The sequence below is a fragment of the Terrapene carolina genome, unplaced genomic scaffold (assembly GCF_002925995.2).
Source record: "Terrapene carolina triunguis isolate 2854851 unplaced genomic scaffold, T_m_triunguis-2.0 Scaffold49, whole genome shotgun sequence".
Taxonomy (NCBI): Eukaryota; Metazoa; Chordata; order Testudines; family Emydidae; genus Terrapene; species Terrapene triunguis.
The window spans coordinates 405,380-429,839 of NW_020664400.1; the positions used below are offsets into that span (position 1 = coordinate 405,380).

A 24,460-nucleotide genomic window follows, 5' to 3' on the forward strand; every position below is an offset into this window, starting at 1 on the left:
TCCTCCTGGACTTTGATTGGAGAGACGGGGTGGACTCCATAGTGTCCAGCCGGTGCATGGGGCTGTTCACCCCACATCTTTCATGTGCTCCAGGAGGTGAGGGCAGCCTTCTGGTTCTCTTGATTTTCTTGAGAGAGTCTTGCAGGAGGGTGCTTCCCATCCATCTCTCACCGCTGGCCCTCCAGAACTCGACATCAGGCCACTGCCCTGCATGCCTCCACAGCCACCCCTAAATGCCACCTGAGTTGACTGAACATCCAGCTGATTTGCCTCTTAATTGTACCCAGGGAACATCTGTACACACTCGTCCTTTATACCATCCTCTTCCTCACACTTTTCCCACCTCGACACTGAGTGGTGTGGGATCTGCTGTCAACTGAGGAGGGCAGGGAACCCGGTGGGCCAGTCTGTACTCCATTCTGGTTCAATGGTCCCCTAGTGATATTATTTGGTGGCCCCTCCACTGAGCTGTGAGCATGGGCATGTACCTGGCGCAGTTCACCAACTCCTCCAACACTCGACCCTTCTGCGGTGAGAGGGAGACCCTGGCGTACATCACTTTGCAGCCTTTCTTTCAGCTCCTCCAGAACATAATAATGGCTATATTGGGTCAGACCAAAGGTCCATCTAGCCCCGTATCCTGTCTTCTGGCAGTTGCCAATGCCAGATGCTCCAGCGAGAATGAGCAGAACAGGGCAATTATTGTATATCCATCCCCTGTCATCTAATCCCAGCATCTGGCAGTCAGAGTCTGAGACACCGAGAGCATGGGGTTGTATTCCTGACCATCATGGCTAATAGCCATTGGTGGGCCTATGCTCCATGAACTTATCTAATTATTTTTATTTATTTATTGAACACAGTTATAGCTTTGGCCTTCATGCTATCCCTAGCAATGCGTTTCAATGAGTACTTGTGTGAAGAAGTACTTCCTATTGTTTGTTTAAAACCTGCTACCTATTCATTTCATTGGGTGACCCTTACTGAGGTACTGGCTGCACTTCTCTCTGCCCTTCCTCATTGAAGGACACCCCATCTGTGGCCCCACAAAGTCAGAGGACCTCTTTGTCAACCTCCTCCTTTTTGCTGGCCAAGATGGCCACCCATCATACCTGGAGGGGGAAGGTGGATGGAGTGGAGGATGCTCTGTGACTGTGGGGCCTGTTTCTGATCCCTTATCCAATCATGCTTCTTGGCAGAATTCCTCTGGGCAATGTCCACTGACTCCTTAGATGCCTTTGAGGAGCAGTGAGCACTGTTGGAGGTTCTCTCCCAGTTTTCCTTATCTAAGGATCCCTGATTTTCAACCTTTGGCCTCACTCCTGTCCCTTTTTTCTTTCATTTGTGGTCCTCGGTATTCAGTTGTGACCTGGGTCCAATGGCTGCTCCCCCTCATTTGAGGGGGTGGGCCTGTAGCTTTGGGTGGGCCTAGACCCACCTGTCCTAATACCCACAAATAGTACACACCTTCCAACCACTACAGAGTCCCAGAGATGACAACCTCCTGTATTACACCACCCTGATTCATCCACAGAGTAGATGCATCCCCTATACTGATAGAAACAAGGGTCCTGTGGAAAACAGAATATCTGATTATATAATGAAAAACTATATCATAGTGCGTACACACAAGAGGACTGAATCAAGTGTTGCATGGCCAACTGTAATTATGTAATTTTCCAAATTTTTGGTGGTTGACTTTGCAACCCTAATGTTCTTTTAGTATAGATTTTTTTTTTTTTTACATATAATGTAGTTGTTGTAGAAGATGGATCCCCATGGGACTCCATGGGTAGGGAATGTTGAGATAGAAAAGCATATGCTCATCAGAACTCATAGGGGGTGGTCTGACTTTCAGTAGAGAAGTGCTGCCAAAGCTCCATCTGAAGTCAATGGAAGCTGCAACCTCTTAGTCCTTATGGTTTTTTTCAGTTAGTGCAGGGTGAAAACTTTGCTTCCCTTCAGGGAACCACCTCAACTTTAAAATGATTACCTGAGACAGGCACAAGGCCTACACGAGCACTGTGGGAGAATGGCTGCTGCATCTCCTTGCTAAGGGTGCAGTACAAACTAAGTTCAGGTGGCTGGTGCAGAGAGAGTGGAGCCCAAGATTTTCCCCCTTCCTTTCGTTCTTTGGAGAGGTGAGTGCCAGCAGTGACATTAGCCTGGAGCAGTCCTTGGCTGTGTAAAGACTGCCATTGTACTCAGATGTGCAAATAGTGGGAAGACTTCTGCTTTCTCTCCTCGGATCTGCTCTGCACACACATGGAGTGAGGCACAATTGAGTCCCCAGAATCAGAAGACTGCTTTTATAAGAACTATTCCTCAGATGTTGTAATTAAGGGTAAAAAATAAAACAAAAAAAGCCTTTCTGTTTTTTTTCCTGTCTTGCAGGCTCATTTACACAGAGGCTGCTCTGAGAAGATGATGTTCAGATAGTTTCCATATATCTTTGACATAATTGTGCATAGTTCTTGTCAAGAGTTCTTCTGCTGGAACTGTCATCTTAAAAGGTTACTGTGACATTTCCAAAATTTTCTGTTGCAAATATGAATGAAACGTGTTTTCTCCATATTTTTGGTATGGAACTTGATATTTTACACAGCTAACATTTCTATTTATTATTTTTATTATATTGCTAAGATTAATTTTATCAAGTTAGTCTGAAGGTTGAACTAAAATTAAGCAAACAAAAACCAAACAATGCTTTCAATCTAGACATATAGTTTTAACCACAGCAATTTATATTTCAAGCTGACCTTCCAAACTGCTGAGGAAAACTTAGAAGTAACTTTGGCTTTTTGCTTTATTGCTATTGTCAATGCATCAAATATACTATGTAGAAGAAAAAGAAACATGTTCCAACATGCATAGTGTGGAGGGGAGGAGTTGGTAAACATTTGTGTATAAATATGTCCCCTACCAACATAGCACTTACTAGCGTCTTTGCACCAAAGTTGCATCAACTTCTGCTACTAAATGAGGTGCTGCTCATAGCAGATTGTGCACAACTTCATGATATGAGATTTTGTCATCTATGTGCTTTCATCATCAGTGAAATAGTGAAAAAGGTTGACATAAAATTATCATTAGGCTCCAGGGTCAACACTCCATTTGAAATATCACTGACTTGGTTTACAACTGGCTCACAGTTTGGGTACATCCACACTATAACTACAACTGTGGTTTGTAACCATTTGGTGGTGTGGTCAGTGTAACCGATTACAAGTAACATGGTTCAGCATATGTCCAGAAGCTTTTCTGCCATTACAACCATGTTTTGTGTCCACATCTAGTTCTCTGCCTGATGCTGTTTTGTTTGCTTGTTTGCAGTGATGGTCCCAAGATTAGAGGGAGACAAGGTGGGTGAGGTAATATATTTTACTGGACCCACTTCTGCTGGTGAAAGAGACAAGCTTTCAAGCTACACAGAGCTCTTTAAATATGTTCTGGGAACCTATCCCATTGTGCTTCAGCAGAAGATGCCTGTGACAACAACTGGGTATTTTAAAGAACCTTGCTCCCCCCATTTCTGTCTGCATTAAGGGATTTCTTATAAAAATCCCATAATTCTCTGGATCACAGTTTCATATACTGGAGACCTTCCTGTCACATTAGGCTGCTGCATCCTCTATTTTATGGAATCTTGTGCTTGGTATCCTGGAAATTAAGCAGAGCAGAAATGCTAATAGAACTGTGGTATGTGAAAATGAGGCAGAGGCAAATGAAGATGCTTATGCCAAATTGAGGAGGACAGAGTGGACCGTGCCAAGCTCTACCAGCTGGTGGTATTCTTGTGGTTGTCTTAATTCAAAGTAAGTAATTGAAACACTATATAAACTGAGGCCAGAAGGGACCATCATGATCATCTAGTCTGACCTCCTGCATGTCACATGCCACAGAACCCCACCCACTCACTCCTGAAGTAGGTCCATAATCTATGACCAAGCCCACTTATTACGTTCTATGTGTGGAACTGGCCGCAGCCTTACAGTGCAAAGCCACCATTCTTGAGAACTTATATCTCTGCCAACAAGCAGGTTGTCATAGCAGTATTGAAACTGGCCAAGAATACAGATTACTTCTTCTTCAAGAGCTCTTTGGCCTGGTGAAGTCCACAGTGGGAGATATTGTCGTGGAGGTGTGCATTGCCTTAAAGCATGTCCTACTGACCAACATGATCAAATATGTCAGCGTTCCTGAGGTAACTGAAATCTCTGAACATAATCAGCACTTCCAGAACTGTGCTAGGGCTATTGATGGAACTCTCTTCCCAGCTCTTAACTTTAATAAACAGACCAGTGTTCTACAGCTGTAAATAACACTACTTTATGGTTATGCAGCCTTGTGGATCGCAGAGGATGTTTCATCGGTGTAAACACTGGTTTGTCAGACCAGGTTCACGATACAAGAATGTTAAAGTTTATATGGGAAGAGAGACTGTTCCCACCCTACCCCAGCACAGCAGGGCTATTAGTCCAGCTTGTTGAAATTTAAAATAAAATAATAAATAAAACACAACTAATCAAAATTTTCTGCTTTTTTCAAACATAAGTTTTCATTAAACCATTTAATTTGTAGTCAGAATAATTATGGGGTATTTTTAATGTCAATGGAAATGTTCAATGAAAAAAATTAGACTGACTGTCCTTCAAAATGTTTTGTTTGTTTTGGTTTTTCATTTCATTTTGTATTTTTCAGGTATTTTTTTTTTAATTGCTAGTTCTGAGGGGCCACCTTGGTAACATGGTGAGATTGGGTTTTTTTTATTTTTAGTTTTGACATTAAAATAAATTCCTTTTTTTTAAAAATGCAAATTTTGAAAACCCAAATAATTTTTAAATTCAGTAGAAAATTGTTTGAATGAAAATGGGACCATTTTTAAAAAGTGACGTGAAAATACCTTTGAAATTTCTGTTTGTTTGATTTGGTAGGTTTTAGATATCTTTGCTGTTTTTGTGCTATGATTCTTGGTCTGCCCTTTGCTTCCCAGGTAATGAGGATGTTGATGAAAGTACTTTGGCTCTCCCTCCACCACCCAGGTATGCCTTTGAGGAACTCGAGAGGCTACATGTAGCAAAATGACACTGACCAAAGTACATCCCTATGGTCACAGCTGCTTGCTGTGTGCTCTATAACAACTGAGAATAGAATGGAGAATGTTACACGGGCATATGGGATACTGGACCTGCATATGGCCTATTTGTTTAGCCCAGTGTGAGCTCTGGGCCTATTATGCTGATCAGGTGAGCATGATTAAGGGTTGGCCTGTAGCTATTGAATTCAGCACCATAGTTTGGTCACACTGACACTCATGGAAGGAGGACAAGGAGCATAATCTCTAGCTGATGTGTTGCTGTCATGAACCCTTCATTACTTTACCTTTTAAAACTGATTGATTTGATGTCAGGCAGTCACCAGTGTATATAAAATGAAGTATTCCATTAACAGTGTGTCCATGCCTTTGCGATACTCACAGAAATGTTATTAAAGAACGTGCCTTTTACTAGAAGGACAAGCCAATTTGGAAACTACAAACTGGGGCAAAAAGTGCAGCCATGCTTCTTGCTTTTACGGTGCCCCACCTTTCTATGTAGCACAGTTTGTAATTAGTGCAATAAGCACAGGACTCAGCACAGGAACTGTATAGCCAATGCAGAATTTTTTGCAGGCATCATTGTAGAAGTGAGTTTTAAGAAGAGTAGTGTAGCAGCTTTGGAGGATTTTGTCAGGCCTTTCCATGAGGGGCAGCATGAGAGAAAGCACAAAGGTCTTTGTGGCAGTTGAGACTGACTTTATTGGTGAGGGTCAGTAACTCAATAACATATAGGAAATGATAGGTGTGGGGAGGGGAGCACTGATGACAAGTAATGTGTGTTTGAACTCTACTGCTGAGGAGTCTGTAATCTGAGACAACAATCGTTTTATGCAAAGGGAAGATTCTCTGTACTGCAAGGGAGATGGGTGGTCTGGGGCTGTGATAAATGAAGGGGAGGGGGAGCTCCCTTTTATGAACACCCAGCCGGCCAGTAGCTATGAAATCACTCTTAGTAGCTGTACCTGTAAAGGGTAAAAAAGTCTCACTGCTATGCATAGGTAGAAAGAAGGGAGTGGGCACCTGGCCAAAAGAGCCAATAGGAAGGCTAGAACTTTTTAAAATTAAGAAAAGACTCCCCTCTTGTCTATCTGTTGTTGTTCTCCTGGGCAGAGGCGGACAGAGTAGCAGCTATGCTGTAAGAAGCTTGAGTCAGGTATGAAAAAATCATCAGTATCATACCTAGAAACTACTCATTTAAAACCCCAGATATGTAAGTAGATCAGGAAATGTCTAGGAAGTCGCAATTAGGTTTATACCTTTTATTTCGTTATGGCTGTGGATTCCTCTGTGCTAACCCCAGGTGCTTTTGTTTTGCTTGTAACCTTTAAGCTGGACCTCATAAAAGCTATTATTGGTGTTTAATCCATGTAGTTGCTCTTTTAAAATCCAGCAATAGCCTGAGTATTTTCTTTCTTTTTTTTCATTAATAACATTTATCTTTTTTAAGAACAGAATTGGATTTTTGTTTCTTAAGAGGTTTGTGCACATATAGTTTAATTAGCTGGTGGCAAACTGATTTCCTTTTTTTTTTTTTTCCTCAGCTCTTCCCCGGAGGGGGGAATGAAAGGGCTTGCGGGTACCCCACAGGAAGGAATTCCCAAGTGCGCCTTCCTGGGCTCTCAAAGGGATACTGCAGTTGGGTGATGACTGCATCTGCCAATCCAAGGTCAGAGAAAAGCTGTAACCTTGGGAGTTTAATACAAGCCTCGAGTGGCCGATATTAATTTTTAGAATCCTTGCAGGCCCCACTTTCTGCACTCGAAGTGCCAGAGTGGGGAATTAGCCTTGACAGGGGGAATATAAAAATGACTGGACTGGCAAGATGCTGATTCATTTTGTAGTAGGTGGGTGGATGGATTGATATCTGCATGGAACTGGTAATGGATAGATTGGGAAAGAATTGATGGATGTAGGCAGAACTGTGCAGTGGAGTGCACTCATCTGGGTATTTTATGTGCATTTTATTTCCTGCCCCTAGCTTGTTATCATACCTTCCTCCTGAAGACACCACAAGTTAGGCCTGATGAATCAGTGTTGTCATTCTGTAAAACACTGAGGAAAGGAAGTAGGTCCATGAGAAGATTTTATTTTACAAACTCCCCATTTTCCACCCTATTTCCTGTGATCAAGGGTTTGGTGGGAGGTTAGGTTGGGGACAGAAACTCAGTGGTTGGGGGCCATAGGTTGATTGAGTTTAGATGAGTATCTGAATTCTTGGATACTTAGCTGACCTAAACTGTAAACCTTTTGAAGTTCCACCTTCACTACAATTTGTAGGTATTTTTGCTGTGTTGGGACTGCTTTCCTCTATGATCATTTATGTCATACGAGCACACAGACAATTGCCCTCAACAACAACAAAATGTATTGTTATTAAATCTGGGCTCTGTCTTACATTCTGCTATATGAATTTTGACAAATTTGACTGAGTCTATTTGATATATAATCTGGATCCATGATTACTGGTTCCCTGCATGCGTCTATGTGTATTTTGGTTATGTATACTTTATTAAAATAACTATTTTCTAAGACTACTAACAGAAAGATTGTGGCTAACATGGTCCCTAACAGGTAAAAGCTGTATTTTTAGTTTCACTCCCCTCTCAAATTTTAGTACTCAACAATTGTGCCACGTTTTTCATCAGGGAAAGTGTTCTCAATATCTTTGCAGTGATGAAGAAGCATTTCCTCTCTGTTAATTTTCATAAATATTGTAATGCAAATCAAAATATTGCATGTGTTTAAAGAATATTTTTTTCCTGTTTGCTAACTAAATTCTGGAACTCTTTTTGAATGAGCAGTATACAGAAGAGTTGGCTGGATTTATACTAGCATAGGTTTGACTTTGATCCAAATATGCAGTTATATATTTTTTCTATGCAGTCTTGTATATACAATGTAAACATACATCCTCACTTCTTCTGTGTTACACATGCAACTCCCCTTTATATTAAATGAAGACTTACTATCCTCCATTTACAGAAGAATTGATATCAGTATTTGAACTTGATCTTTGGGTATTGTGTCCATTTGTAATTAAAGTAATGTTGTTATTCTTGCTATTACAGGGAAACTTGGGAAATCTGTATGTGAAAATAAAAGTTGCCTCAAAGAAACTTTAATCTTCTGCATTTGGAATTTACTCAGTTCTGCAGATGACCTATGGGTAAGTCACATTCACTTAGCATTTATAAACCACAAATGGGATGGGAGACTAAGAGCAAATTTTTTCTTTCAGCTACACCATTTAACCTACAGTAACACCATTAACGTCAATAGTTTTTTACATCCCTGTAACTGAGTAGACTTTTGTTCTAAAACTAGAAGGCAAATCAGCTTTTGTGCCAAAATAACCATGGAAAAGGGTAGCTGTTTAAATGATCTAAATAGTTGTGAAATAGCTTTGAACTGATGATTTTTGACATATGTTGTATCAGATAAAATAGAAAATGCTATCTATCACTCTGCATTCTTCTTGAGCTAAAATCAATTTAAATAAAGGGAATCCAGGGTGGAATCAATCTGCATGGTTTTTTACAATTCAAAGATTTAACTTATTAAAAGTTTGACCTTTCTACACTGAAGGAACTATAATGACTGCCTACTTTTTATTTTCTCAACTGCACTGGTAAGCACTCCATTAAGTAAAAAAGTTTTGTGCTGTAATAAGAATGTCATATTACATCTCTCCAAAAGCGAATATTGTTACAATATTTGTTGAATTTATGCCAGTAAGAAAATTGGAAAAAGTTACACTACACAAATGTTCATTCCACCAAATATATGTACGATTTTTTCCACTTTAAAAGCTCTGGAAAATATTTCATTGTCAAATAATCTTTGATTTTTCCACAAACAAATTTGTATCATCTAAAGTTTGAGGGAGAGTCAGAGAACCAAGATCTCTTGAGTACCTGCTCTGTTCTGTAATCATTAGACCCTGTTATTAGATTATAACTCTTGAGTTTCCTAAAAAAATTTTTTAGTTTACCTCTAGAAGACACTAGAACTCAACTGAAGCATTTTAGTAAAAACTAGGGTGGTGGTGGTGGTGGGGAGGGGTGCCTGTATTGTGGACATATATTTTCAGTGCTGTCAGTCTGTAATCCTTTTGAAGAGGAAATTCACCTTTAAATTAGACAATCTAATAAACTATAGCTTTGTAATCAATTAAGGTGCCTTAACAAAAAGGAAATAACTTTTTTTGTTTAACTATTTTTTTTCCACATTAACTGTTATAGTTGGATTAACCTCAGTGGCTTTAATGGGACTCTGGACCAGCAAAAGGGAAGCTATACTAGAGGTACTGAAACCCCAAGTAGTCCTTGCATTTGAGTAGTCCTATTGATTTAAAGTCTAATATTGCAAATTTTTAGTCACATGACTTAAACTCGTCGTATTCTTGAAATAGGACTTGTTTTTCCAGCGGTGCTGCTTCCCACCTTCTTGGTCACAGTTGAAATATTGGGTTTTTTTTTTCCTTATCAAATGAATGGACACCCAATCTTCTCCATCTGAACACATGCAAAATTTTGGTGGGAAATGCTTGGTTAAATATAGACAGCATAAAAATGGCTGGAGTAAGCACTGTTGTTACAGGAGTAATTGCATTCTTTCCTTCAGCCTGAATATGTAGATAGCTTCTTGGAGGGGAAGGATTCACAATTCATCTCCCAGAACAGGCAACATAGTTGTAAAAACTGGTTTATTTCTTAAAAATAAATACAAAAATATAAATATAAAACATTGGCAGATAGAATTTGATGAAATGAAGTTGCACAAACTTTTTTTAAACCAGCTGCATATCACACTTATTAACACCACATGTACATTTTTTTAAAATTTTAATGTACAGAACTGGACATACTTTTTTTTTCTTTGCCTTCTTAAAAGCTGCACTTGCAAGGGTAGGACATGTACCTAACAAAAGCGGCTTGTACATGAGGTTGCTTAAGGGAATATCACCCTGTTCAAGCTTCTGAAAGTACTTTTACTTACTAAAATGGACAACACTGAATTTCCATAGCTTTGGCTCTTGGAAGGTGATTAAATAAAATGCTGTATATATTCCGTGACATCCTACTAGAAATAATGAATGACAATGAACAAATTAGAAAGAAAACCATTGTGCTGAGTGGCAGGAAAATTTTCCTGAATGTTAAATATTGTTGAGTGGAGAAGGTGTCTGTAAAATTACTTCCTCTCAAATGGACCCTATTGGAGGTTAAGAAGTGTCTTTGTCACTTTCTCCTCCACCATACATTTCAGCTAGCTTATTAAACCGAGGGCCCCATTCTCTGAGGTAATCGTAGTTTTGGTCTCCTTCAGTAGTACCTGACTCTAAGGAACTCAAGGATTCAGCTATAGAATCATTTCCTTCGTAGGCGTAGGTTGCAAGTGAATCATATGGTGGTGCAGAGGGATCAATATCATGCTCCTTTAGCCTTTGGTTAATGAAATCTCGGACATCTGTATTATTTGGTGCTGAAGGAGTCCTCCGTGGTATAAATAATGTTTCAGGAATAATATCTCGTCGAAGCTTCTTATCTTCAATAGCTGCAGGATTTCTCAGTGTGCCAATATCAAAGGCTTGAGTGTCTTCCTCTCCACCACCTTCATCATTATAACTCACAATGTTGTCTCTGATGTCCTCTTTAGACAGGATCAGAGGCTCTTTCTTTCGCTGCCTCTTCAAAGCAGCAAATAGCACCACTATAACTTAAAAAAAAAACAGAAGAGCAGATAGATAAACTAAAGATCTCAATTTAACAATTTCTCAGTGGCAAGCTCAGCAGACACAATAGCTTTACTTTACCTAAGTTTTACCAACTAAGCTTAAGAGTCCCTGAAACAGCAATGACTCCATCCTGTTTTTTGATCACCTTACCATGTATCGTGTAAAACCTCTCTTGTGCTTAAGACAGGATGCACTCAGAATAAGATCTTTTCTGTATCTTTGAATAGGGACATTGGTTTGGTCTGAAAATGGCCAGGTCTACTTTGATGGTGAGGAAGACTATTTTTGCAAGTTTCAAGCAGACTGCTCAAACTGTGCTTGAGTTGCAGTTAATTAAATATTACTTTGAAAAATCATAAAATTCAATCTTGGTATCCTTCCACTCCAAACAGCTTCTTTCTGATCACTTTATGTAAAGTTAAACATTTGTGAACTAGTGCACAGGAATCTACTTGACAATTATATATCATCAAAATACTGCTGACTGATGTCTCTATTGTAATGGTGATTTTGTGTGAGAAATAGTGTGTTTTGTTTTATGGCTGGATGCAGTTAGAGAGAACATAGGTATCACTTTTTATTGTTTGTAGTGAACACATATTCTTTTAGTATAAGAAAGAGGAACTCCTTCTAATGAACCTGGAATTTAAATTGCCTTGTTTCTATCTCCCTTACGAAAACACACTCACTTGAACACATATTATACTATATAAATATGAAGTATAATTGTTTCAATTAAGCTATAATGTTTTAATTTAGAAGACATTTCACTTTGTTTCCAAAGATACTGATTACTTTTTAGCGTAGCTTAATAATTTTTATGAATAATAGGCATTCAGCCCATTTTTGGTTTGCCAATAATTTGTGAATGGAGCTTGATTTTTTTTATGAGTGTATTTGGCAGGTATTCACAAAATAGCTTAGATGAATAATGTTCAGTCTACAGTGGTTTCCACCAGGTTTGCCAACTGTTCATTATAAATAGTGTTGTTTGGTCATTTAAATTATACAACATTTCCTCAGTATTTGAACTTAACTACTAACAAAGACAAATAGTTTGTTTGTTTTTTTTAAACAAATCTATTCATGTTAAATTTATAATTAAACTTTCAGGAAATGTCAACATTTTTACATAGAAGAAAAACTCATAGTGAGATGAACATTTGGGGCCTAATCCAAAATCCATTGAAACCAATTAATTCTATCATCTAATATAGATTCATAGATTCTAGGACTGGAAGGGACCTCGAGAGGTCATCGAGTCCAGTCCCCTGCCCTCATGGCAGGACCAAATACTGTCTAGACCATCCCTGATAGACAGATATGAAAACGATTAACCTCAGTGAGCTTTTGCTCAGACTCTTAGTCACCAAGGTATTTGTGAATCAACCAGTTTTAATGGATACAAGCAATATGACTGCAGTCAACTCATAAATGGGATTTCCTAGGGACTAGGAAATTTGATGAAACCTTTTGACCCAAACTGCACTATTCATACTTTAGTTGACTACAGGCTTTCGTGTATGAAACACTGAGCCACCTAATAAGTAAAGCTGGTTCAATTACTTTTTTTTTTTTCAATCAGAAAGTGTGTCTTCCTCTAATGCTATTTTTTTTTTTTCAGGAAAAATGCTATTTTTGACAGAAAAATTAAATTTTCTGATTGGAAAAAATAAGTTATTTTGAATCAGCATTTCAAAATAAAATGATTTTTTTTTCTTTTTATTTTTAGAAAACAAAATATATTTATTCCATTTTGATTTGGGTATTTTCAGGGTTTTTCCCTCCCTCTTTTCCACTGGAAAAGCAGGCTGGTGGAAACCACTCTCTAAATATTTGCAGTTGGAAAAACACTTTCTTTCATTTTTATCTTTAATGCTTTCATGAACTGGAAGTGCATAGAAGAGCTACACACATACCTGTTCTGATATTAACTTTAATACCAGCATAAAGTGTGCTGGCTTCCCACCATCTTTTCAAGTGAGGGAAAATAATGGAGAAAGAAATCTAACAATACTCAATTATTTTTGTTTTCAAAAACTGAACCTCTGGAAATTATTTCAAAATGTCTTGTAGAAAACAGACACTTAAATGGGGAAATTTACCCCCTGGGATAACAATGCCATTTCCCAACTAAAGATTAGAATCCTAATTCTAAAAGATAAGCACCTTCTGTGATGTGTGCTGAGAAATTACAGTTGTATGACTGCCACTTGAGTAAAACTAGCAGGATTTGAACCCATGTGTGACACTTGCAGACTAGGTGCTAGCTCATGCCAAAGCACCAGGTCAATTCAGTTTTGTATTAGTATAGATCAAAGTGATTGTATAAGAGTGCATTTGGTGTTTAAACTGCATTAAAACAAGTGGGATGTTACCTGCATTGTTTTCACTTATCTGTATACCATTATAATGTACTAGCAAATATTTTACATGATGTATACCTCTGTAACTAAATAACCCATCAACCAAGGAAGAAGTCTTGTCAATGCAAATGAAGAATTTTAACAGAAAAGTGTTAATTTCAAAGCAAGTGGTCATTGTGTGTTATAACCCCTGGGAGAATAACATGAGGGGGAAAGGAGTCCAGGAGAGCTGGCTGTATTTTAAAGAATCCTTATTGAAGTTGAAGGAAAAAAACATCCCGATGTGTAGAAAGAATAGTAAATATGGCAGGCGACCAGCTTGGCTTAACAGTGAAATCCTTGCTGATCTTAAACGCAAAAAAGAAGCTTACAAGAAGTGGAAGATTGGACAAATGACCAGGGAGGAGTATAAAAATATTGCTCAGGCATGCAGGAGTGAAATCAGGAAGGCCAAATAACACTTGGAGTTGCAGCTAGCAAGAGATGTTAAGAGTAACAAGAAAGGTTTCTTCAGGTATGTTAGCAACAAGAAGAAAGTCAAGGAAAGTGTGGGCCCCTTACTGAATGAGGGAGGCAACCTAGTGACAGAAGATGTGGAAAAAGCTAATGTACTCAATGCTTTTTTTGCCTCTGTCTTCACAAACAAGGTCAGCTCCCAGACTGCTGCACTGGGCAGCACAGCATGGGGAGGAGGTGACCAGCCATCTGTGGAGAAAGAAGTGGTTCGGGACTATTTAGAAAAACTGGACGAGCACTAGTCCAAGGGGTCGGATGCGCTGCATCCGAGGGTGCTAAAGGAGTTGGCGGATGTGATTGCAGAGCCATTGGCCATTATCTTTGAAAACTCATGGTGATCGGGGGAGGTCCCGGATGACAGGAAAAAGGCTAATGTAGTGCCCATCTTTAAAAAGGGGAAGGAGGAGGATCCGGGCACTACAGGCCAGTCAGTCTCACCTCTGTCCCAGGAAAAATCATGGAGCAGGTCCTCAAGGAATCAATTTTGAAGCACTTAGAGGAGAGGCAAGTGTTCAGGAACAGTCAGCATGGATTCACCAAGGGCAAGTCATGTCTGACTAACCTAATTGCCTTCTATGAGGAGATAACTGGCTCTGTGGCTGAGGGGAAATCTGTGGACGTGTTATTCGTTGACTTTAGCAAAGCTTTTGATAGGGTCTCCCACAGTATTCTTGCCAGCAAGTTAAAGAAGCATGGGCTGGCTGAATGGACTATAAGGTGGACAGAAAGCTGGCTAGATCATCGGGCTCAATGGGTAGCGATCAATGGCTCCATGTCTAGTTGGCAGCCAGTATCAAGCGGAGTGCCCCAAGGGTCGGTCCTGGGGCTGGTTTTGTTCAATAGCTTCATTAATGGTCTGGAAGATGGCATGGATTGCACCCTCAGCAAGTTTTCAGATGACACTAAACTGGGAGGAGTGGCAGATACACTGGAGGGTAGGGATAGGATACAGAGGGATTGGGCCAAAAGAAATCTGATGAGGTTCAACAAGGACAAGTGCAGAGTCCTGCACTTTGTACGGAAGAATCCCATGCACTGTTACAGATTAGGGACCAAATGGCTAGGAAGCAGTTCCGCAGAAAAGGACCTAGGGGTTACAGTGGACGAGAAGCTGGATATGAGTCAACAGTGTGCCCTTGTTGCCAAGAAGGCTAACGGCATTTTGGGCTGTATAAGTAGGGTCATTGCCAGCAGATCGAGGGACGTGATCATTCCCCTCTATTCAGCATTGGTGAGGCCTCATCTAGAGTACTGTGTCCAGTTTTGGGCCCCACACTACAAGAAGGATGTGGAAAAATTGGAAAGAGTCCAGCGGAGGGCAACAAAAATGATTAGGGGGCTGGAGCACATGACTTACGAGGAGAGGCTGAGGGAACTGGAATTGTTTAGTCTGCAGAAGAGAAGAATGAGGGGGGATTTGATAGCTGCTTTCAACTACCTGAAAGGGGGTTCCAAATAAGATGGAGCTCGGCTGTTCTCAATGGTACCAGATGACAGAACAAGGAGTAATGGTCTCAAGTTGCAGTGGGGGCAGCTTAGGTTGGATATTAGGAAAAACTTTTTCACTAGGAGGGTAGTGAAGCACTGGAATGGGTTACCTAGGGAGGTGGTGGAATCTCCGTCCTTAGAGGTTTTTAAGGTCAGGCTTGACAAAGCCCTGGCTGGGATGATTTAGTTGGGGATTAGGTCCTGCTTTGAGCAGGGGGTTGGACTAGATGACCTCCTGAGGTCCCTTCCAACCCTGATATTCTATGATTCTATGATCAGAGATCAAAGACTCAAAATGCATTCCTCACTCTGTCATCAAAGGAAAAGCCTACGTAGGTAGTGACCGTGTCATCTTGTTTTCTGTGAGAAGAAGTTACAAGTATGGATTTAAGGAAAGATCTCTGGACTGTTTGAATTCTTACAGGAAGTATGCCAGATGCAAAGTGGAGATCCCCAGAGATAATCTGGGTACCCTGAAAAGACTTTTGGGACATTAGCAATTTATTACATCACTGCCACTATTTGGAATTACAAACTGTGACTCACTTATACATATATTTTACCTGCTTTAACCTCTTAACTCTCTCTTCTTTTGGTTAGTTTACTATAGAATTGACTACCAGTGTTATCTTTGATGAAAAATCTAGAGTACCAATTGATCTGGGGTAAGTGACTGGTCTCTCGGGACTGGGAGCAACCTGATGTGATTTTGATTGTGACCTTTTATCATAAAGTCCAGTTTGTATGGGTGGCAAGATAGACTGGAGAGTCTGTCTGTGACTCCATGGTAAGACTGGTATAGTGATCCAGGAGTTCACCTTTGATAATTGTTTGGTGAAATCTAATTATAGAACACACCACCAGCTTGGGCTGTCTGCCCTGAGATAGGCACTCACAGTTGTGAGCCACTCCAGACAGCACAACACCATGCACATATGCAATTTGCATGGCCATACTGCAGAGAATTCTAAACTACAATTCATTAATGGTTTCTTTGTGTCAACTTTGAAATAAGGTCATATCAGTAAGCATGTTTGTTTACTGATGTAGTCCTATGAATAACTTTGAAATAAGGTCATATTAATTTCTCTCAGGATCAGGTTTAGTGCTGCAAGTAACAGTATTTCTGACTCTAAACTCTAACAGCTTTTGTGATGTGCCACACAAACTTACACATATGTCAAACAAAAATATGATACCAATAAATAAAGAACAACTCTAGCAACATAATATAAAGCCTTATTGAAATGTTAAGTAAAGAATCAAGTATTTAAAATTATTTCCTTGATTATCATACAGACTAAAATCATCAATTGTCTTCCTGACCATTGCTGCCATGGGGGGACCGGACTAGTTCCTTCCCTCCTGCCCCTCTTCAGCAATACTTAGCAGGGATGCTGGCCCTAGACACCAATTTGAATCTTAAAACCAGTCTGTAAATTTAAAGCTATGCTAATGCACCCATCAGCGTGAATCTAAATTTAGTGAACAACTTGCGACAGCTGCTCTTTTCATAGGTCCTGGACTGCAACCCATGCACTACATCTTAACTAATCTACTTTTCTCTCCTCACCAGCAGATTGGTAATGACCCTGGAAAGTCAGGTTACCCACCCTAAGACCCGAGCGTAGGTGGCTTGTGTTCCTTACAAATGAGAGGCTGTTCTCTGAAAAGTGACTCTAAAATGACATCATGTGATTGCGAGCTTGCCATCTCCCATGACAGCAGTTTCAAATAAAGCATCTTTTTATTTATAAAGAGCTTTAAAAAACAAACACCACCAGCAATAACAAAAACCTGCTAGACCTGGAAACTTATCTGTGGCTATGAGACCTAAGCTGTGTTGTTTTATTCTCACAAATGAACACCCATTACTGCAGCCCATGGTGTCCTCAGTTACACCTATGCAACCCATGTGACTTCAGGGAGTCTGCACAAGTGTAACTGATTGGAACATGACAGTGCATTGTTGCTGGTGATGCACAAGGAGGAGTATAATCCAAGTCCTGCTCTCAAACACCTGAAGGTGCTTAAGTAGTAATAAGACTAAACACTTACTTTAGTCAAAATAAGCAGCTCTCACTATGAAGTCAGGGAGCTGATTTGTTGAGTAAAAATTATTTTTCTGAGTTACAACATACATCAGTTTCTGACTCCTGACTAGATACCCATCTGGGGAGGAGTTAGAAATCATAATGAAAACAAAAGCAGAGCAGAGAAACTTGCCTTCATCTTCACAGACAAGGTCAGCTCCTAGACTGCTGCACTGGGCAGCATATTATGGGGAGGAGGTGAGCAGCCCTCAGTGGTGAAAGAACAGGTTAAGGACTATTTAGAAAAGCTGGACATGCACAAGTCCTGTCCAGATCTAATGCATCCGAGGGTGATGAGGGAGTTGGCTGATGTGATTGCAGAGCCATTAGCCATTATCTTTGAAAACTCATGGTGATGTCCCAGGCAATTGGAAAAAGGGAAATATAGTGCCCACTTTTAAAAAGGGAAGAAGGAGAATCTGGGGAACTACAGACCATTCAGCCTCACCTCAGTCCCTGGAAAAATCATGGAGCGGGTCCTCAAGGAATCCATTTTGAAGCACTTGGAGAAGAAGAAGGTGATCAGGAACAGTCAACATGGATTCACCAAGGGCAAGTCATGCCTGACCAACCTGATGGCCTTTTACAATGAGATAACTGGCTCTGTGGATATGGGGAAAGTGGTGGACGTGATATATCTTGACTTTAGGAAAGCTTTTGATACAGTCTCCCACAGTATACTTGCCAGCAAGTTAAAGTGTGGATGGATGAATGGACTATAAGGTGGAGAAAAAGCTGGCTAGATCGTCAGGCTCAACAGGTAGTGATCAATGGCTCGACGTCTAGTTGGCAGCCGGTATCAAGCAGAGTGTCCTAGTGTCCTGGGGATGGTTTTGTTCAATATTTTCATTAATGATCTGGAAGATGGGATGGATTGCACCCTCAGCAAGTTTGCGGATGACACTAAGCTGGGGGGCAGAGGTAGATACGCTGGAGGGTAGGGATAGGGTCCAAAGTGACCTAGACAAATTGGAGGATTGGGCCAAAAGAAATCTGATGAGGTTCAACAAGGACAAGTGCAGAGTCCTGCACTTAGGACAGAAGAATCCCATGCACTGTTAGAGGATCAGGGCCGACTGGCAGTTCTGCAGAAAAGAACCTGGGGATTATGGTGGACGAGAAGCTGGATATATGTCAACAGTGTGCCCTTGTTGCCAAGAAGGCTAATGGCATATTGGGCTGCATTAGTAGGATCATTGCCAGCAGATTGAGGGAAGTGATTATTCCCCTCTATTCGGCACTGGTGAGGCCACATCTGGAGTATTGTGTCCAGTTTTGGGCCCTCCACTACAGAAAGGAGGTGGACAAATTGGAGAGAGTCCAGCAGAGGGCAATGGAAATGATTAGGGGGCTGGAGCACATGAGTTATGAGGAAAGGCTGGGAGAACTGGGCTTATTTAGTCTGCAGAAGAGAAGAGTGAGGGGGGTTTCCAAAGAGGATGGAGCTAGGCTGTTCAAAGTGGTGGCAGATGACAGAACAAGGAGCAATGGTCTCAAGTTGCAGTTGAGGAGGTCTAGGTTGGATATTAGGAAAAAACTATTTCACTAGGTGGGTGGTAAAGCACTGGAATGGATTACCTAGGGAGGTGGACTGTTTTTAAGGCCCAGCTTGACAGAGCCCTGGCTGGGATGTTTTAGTTGGGTTTGGTCCTGATTTGAGCAGGGGGTTGGACTAGATGACCACCTGAGGTCCTTTCCAACCCTAATCTTCTGTGATTCTATGAAGATAACCACTGAAATTCAGTGTTCTGCCTAATGCAGATCAATTGAGTGGCCAATCATATGCCTACATATAATTAGAAATAGGCTGAACCTGGAAATGTTGTTTATCGCCCTGCAAAAAAGAAATCTAAACATTAACACACATAAGAACAATCTAATGAACCCTTTCTTTTTTTAGAGAAGAAATGGCTACTGTCATATTCAGGAGTGAGTCACATCCTCCAATCTGTCCATGGGCACTTTTCCCCAGACTGGCTAACTTCACGGCTTGCCCCTCTTTCGACTGGGGCATCCCTATTCCCATCTTTGCAGCCCCTCTCGAATGCACTCCTCAAATGGCAGTGCCCCTCTTTCCAAATGTTTTAACACTACAGGCCCAACTGTGTTTGTTGGCATCTGTAAGAAATTTGCCTTTAATAAGCTGCTAGTGGCATGCCTCCAAAAGTGACTCAAAAAGAGCTTCTTCAATAAAAAAGTAGGGCTGTCAATTAATCACAGTTAACTCATGCGATTAGCTCAAAAAATTAATCACGATTAATTGCACTTTTAAAACAATAGTCTACCAACTGAAATTTTCAAATATATTGATTTCAATTATAACACACAATACAAAGTGTACAGTGCTCACTTTATATTATTATTTTTATTACAAATATTTGCACTGTAAAAATGATAAAAGAAATTGTATTTTTCAATTCACCTCCTTCAAGTACTGTAGTGCACTTTCACAATAAAGAAATTGCAACTTACAAATGTAGATTTTTTTTTGTTACATAACTGCACTCAAAAAACCAAAACAATGTAAAACTTTGAACCTACAAGTACACTCAGTCCTACTGCTTGTTCAGCCAATCGCTAAGACAAACAAGTTTGTTTACATTTACCGGACATAACGCTGCCCGCTTCTTATTTACAATGTCACCTGAAAGTGAGAACAGGTGTTTGCATGGCACTTTTGTAGCCAGCATTGCAAGGTATTTACTTGCTAGATATGCTACACATTCGTATGCTCCTTCCTGCTTCAGCCACCATTCCAGAGGACATGCTTTCATGCTGATGACGCTCATTAAAAAAAATGTGTTAATTAAATTTGTGACTGAACTCCTTGGGGGAGAATTATATTTCTCCTGCTCTGTGTTTTACCCGCATTTTGCCATATATTTCATGTTATAGCAGTGTCAGATGATGACCCAGCAAATGTTGTTCATTTTAAGAACACTTTCACTGCAAATTTGACAAAACGCAAAGAAGGTACCAATGTGAGATTTTGAAAGATAGCTACAGCACTCGACCCAAGGTTTAAGAATCTGAAGTGCCGTCCAAAATCTGAGAGGGGCAAGGTGTGGAACATGCTTTCAGAAGCCTTAAAAGAGCAACACTCTGATGCGGAAACTGCAGAACCGAACCACCAAAAAAGAAAATCAACCGTCTGCTAGAGGCATCTGACTCAGATGATGAAAATGAATTTGCGTTGGTCCGCACTGCTTTGGATTGTTATCGAGCAGAACCCGTCATTGGCACGGAGGCATGTCCTCTGTAATGGTGGTTGAAGCATGAAGGGACACATGAATCTTTAGTGCATCTGGCACGTAAATATCTTGCGACACCAGCTACAACAGTGCCATGCAAACACCTGTTGTCTCTTTTTCAGGTGACATTGTAAACAAGAGGCAGCATTATCTCCTGCAAATGTAAACAAACTTGTTTGTCTGAGCGATTGGTTGAACAAGTTGGACTGAGTGGACTTGTAGGTTCTAAAGTTTTACATTGTTTTATACTTGGGTGAAGTTTTTTTTTAACATAATTCTACATTTTTAAGTTCAATGATGCAAATGATGTTGTGCAATCTCTTTAATAGGTGAATTGAAAAATACTACTACTTTTGTTTTTTACTATGCAAATATTTGTAATAAAAAATAATAACATAAAGTGAGCACTGTACACTTTGTATTCTGTGTGGTAATTGAAATCAATATATTTGAAAATGTAGAAAACGTCCAAAATATTTAAATAAATTGTATTCTATTATTCTTTAACAGTGCAATTAATCACGATTAATTTTTTTAATCGCTTGACAGCCCTAAAAAAAATTATTCTCCTATTCAATAAAAGATACATAACTAGCAAGGAGAAGGGTTTAAACAAGTGTGTGTATACATCTTTGTCACCTAAACTTTACTCTTTCCTTGGCAGTTTCCACTTAGCCCAGCTGCCTCCATCTCTGAGATGGGAGAGATAGACTGCCCTGCAGTTTTCTCTTAACCTTTTAGCCTAATTGGAGCCAGATAGATTTCCCAATGAATAGCTTCCCCTGCTCTTTCCTTAAGGACCTCGGTATTCTTTCTGGTGGCAACTTATCTTTGTCATTGTTTTGTTTTCCTCTTAACAGCCTTGTTTGATTTAATTCCATATAGTCAGGCAGGATAATATCAAGTAGATAAACTGAGGTGCATCTGATATTAATATAAAATAATAGACAACTCCCTCCTCCTCCAAGCTAGTTACATCAATTCACCAAATTGGCTTCTGAAAAAATATTTCAACATTATATTGGGCAATTTTGCATAAGACAAACCCCTGTGGTGATCTTGTATGTTCCTAAAAATACCTGTCCTTTATTATTACTAAGGCATCAGCTGAGCTTCTTTTTTCCATTTGTAACATAATTACACTGATAAGTCAAACTATCGTAAGGTATTTCTACTTTCAGACTAAGGTTTCTAGTTTTCCAAAATTCGTTCACTCCCCTATACTCCACAGGAGACATAAAAGTTCAAATTTAAAATTTAGGACATTTAGGTTTCCGAAAACACTGCAATATCACTACAAAGAATAATTTACTCTTCAGTTCATAAGACACAAAATTATGGTGTGACTCAATGTTAAAGACACATTAAATCAGGTTTCTCCTATGGCCCAGTAAAGGATCACTTGAACTAAAGCTCACTATATAAGAAAGGGAAAGACTTATGAAATGCATGATAGAAGATAACATTAAATGTAATTTTCTTATTTGAGGACTAAAAGTCTGTACAAACAAATTCCATGTACCGCATGATAGCAGGGGATCAGGCTCTAACCTATTGCACTGAACTGAATCAGTGAAAGTTACTCTGGATTTACCAGTGTTAAGGGCAAAATCTGGCCCTTTACAGAACATTCCCTGAGCTTTTTTTCATGTGCATGAGAGAACTAAAAAGAGGTACATCTATTATCAATACAACAAACCAGACACGTATTTTAATATTTGAAATGTTAGCATCATAAGCATATTAAGTATTTTGAGGCATTCCAAGGCAAAGTAAATAAAGTTTACATAAAATAACATTGGTCATGGGCCAGGCTTTTTGTGTGTGTTCTCATGGAACACACACTGAAATTGTCACCTTTACTTCATCCCTTTGGAAATAAAGTACTTGAGGAGTGTCCTGGCCTCCATTTAGTTCTCACAAGATCTACTGGTTTCAGGGGGTAGACTCCACCAGTTCATAGAGAAAGGAACACTGCTTCCCTAAGAAGGGTGAATCACTACGTGAACTTAAGATGAAAAATATTGATCAGTTTGCTTGGCTCTCACAACCATTTCTAGTACATTTCCTATTAGAAAGTGGTATAGATAATGGTTTCACATGCGTAAAGGGGTAAAAGTATCTCAAATTATTTATCTGCTTAAACGTACATTTTACAATTCTCTGCCAGTAAATGCCAAAAACTGAAGTCCCAGTTCAATGATTTGACTTTGCTATGTAGTTTAACCCTCTTAGCCATTTTTAAGGGAACAACTTCACTGTAAGTATATAGGTACTGCCATTTGCATACTGAAATTTGTTGAAACAATTGAACAACCTGAGATTTTTCATTCTTAGTCACCTAGATGTTTTACTACATCTGAGTTCATCATAGCATAAACTGTTTCCACTGTATTACAGTAGTTTTGAATCTTGCATCACAAAACACAATCGCTAATATTTCAAAACTACGTAGCTTGCAATTGGTCAGGCCTCTGTATCTCTGAAGTATTCGTTCCTTTGGGAAAAGATGCATTTTTCTATAACTTACCTAGAAGTATAATGATGCAGAGAAGAATAGCAATTAGAGCACCAGTGCTCAGGCCAGCAGGAAGGAGCAAGGCCTCAGCATTACACGACTGCATGTTACCACGGTTGTCGCAGGTGCACACTCGAATGGTCAGAGTGCCAGTGCTACTCTGGATTGGGTAGTCATTGTCCGATATCACCACTGGCAGGAAATAGGTGCTTATTTCATGTCTACTGAAGCCATTTCTTCTCGTCAAAATTCTGGCAGTGTTATCTATATCAGTTAAAAATATGTTTATATATTACTAATGTGTAATATATAACTATAAAATTCATAGTCTATATAATATAATATAACATTTTTTATCAGAGTTTTTGGTTCACTATGTTATTTTGGAAAGCGTGCTTCCTTAACATCTGAGATCAGGCTTTTTTCTACTGGCATTTCAACTTGACCAAAAGGCTGCTTTGCCTCTCTCTTCCCCTCAACCTGCTGTTGCCCAATGCATTGTATTCCTCAGTATCTCAAGCTGAAATGTGATTGGAAGAGTGATTAACACAGGCATTCAGAAGATCAAAATGCAATACTGTATTCCTAAGCAGTTTAGACACGAGAATGTACTCCAGATACTGTATATGTGCCAAGTAGTACAGTCTTATCATGCTCTTATTAATCTGTAGTGTAAACAGTAGCATTAAATGCTGTGCAAATAGCCTCCCTGCAAGTCAGAGATGCCAGGAGGGCTGCTGCTCTTTCTACTAATACAGGACAAAAATACAAAAACAAGAAATAAGGGCAAATGTTTCCTCTTTGATCAGAATTGTCAGTCTCTGCTAGATAAGCATTATCTGTACTGCCAGCTGACTTCCCGTTGAAGTTAATGAGTGAAACCCATCTACAAAAAGTGTAGAATATCATTAGAAATGGATAAGATATATTTTCTTAGAGCCCATCCTCTGCATAGGCCGGATCTATTCCCCAGGATATATCCTCTATTAAAATATTGCACTTGGTTTGAGCTAGAAGGCTGAGAGAAGTGAAGAACATTCTATTGTATGCATTCTAGAATGTTCCTTTACAGCTCCTCCCATCTGATGTCACCCTGGTTTCAGATCTTTTTATGCTGGCTGATTTCATAATTCTAACACAAGCCAAACAGACTATGGATGAGTGCTCATGTCCCATTTCCCCAACAAAAGACACACTCCTAAAAGCTTTTCCGGCAACAGTCAGAAAAAAAAAAAGACAAATGAACAAAAAGAAACCCAAAGTGGCTATCCACTTGGAGTCATCAGCCTCATTCAGCTTTACAAAGGAGCAAAGACAGAAGACTAAGAAGCGAGTCCCTTTGGTCAAGCTTCCTCTGCTCCCATTCTCCCCTCATTGCACTCCCTCCTCAAAA

The 24,460-nt window shown here is 39.7% G+C and overlaps 1 protein-coding gene across 3 annotated transcripts in view; it reads right to left on the reverse strand.

Moving 5' to 3' along the window:
- Positions 1-9,857: 9,857 nt before the first annotated feature.
- LOC112110903 (cadherin-10) overlaps positions 9,858-24,460 on the reverse strand; it is a 101,904-nt gene continuing 87,301 nt past the window's right edge. For 2 of the 3 annotated variants that reach the window (XM_029912603.1, XM_026656557.1), the window contains 2 exons: positions 23,080-23,331; positions 9,858-10,816 (listed from right to left, as the gene is read on the reverse strand). In XM_029912603.1, the coding sequence (XP_029768463.1) occupies positions 10,323-10,816; positions 23,080-23,331 (746 nt within the window). In that variant the 3' untranslated portion in view covers positions 9,858-10,322. The remainder of the gene's footprint in view (positions 10,817-23,079; positions 23,332-24,460) is intronic. The other variant, XM_029912605.1, reaches the window with a different exon arrangement.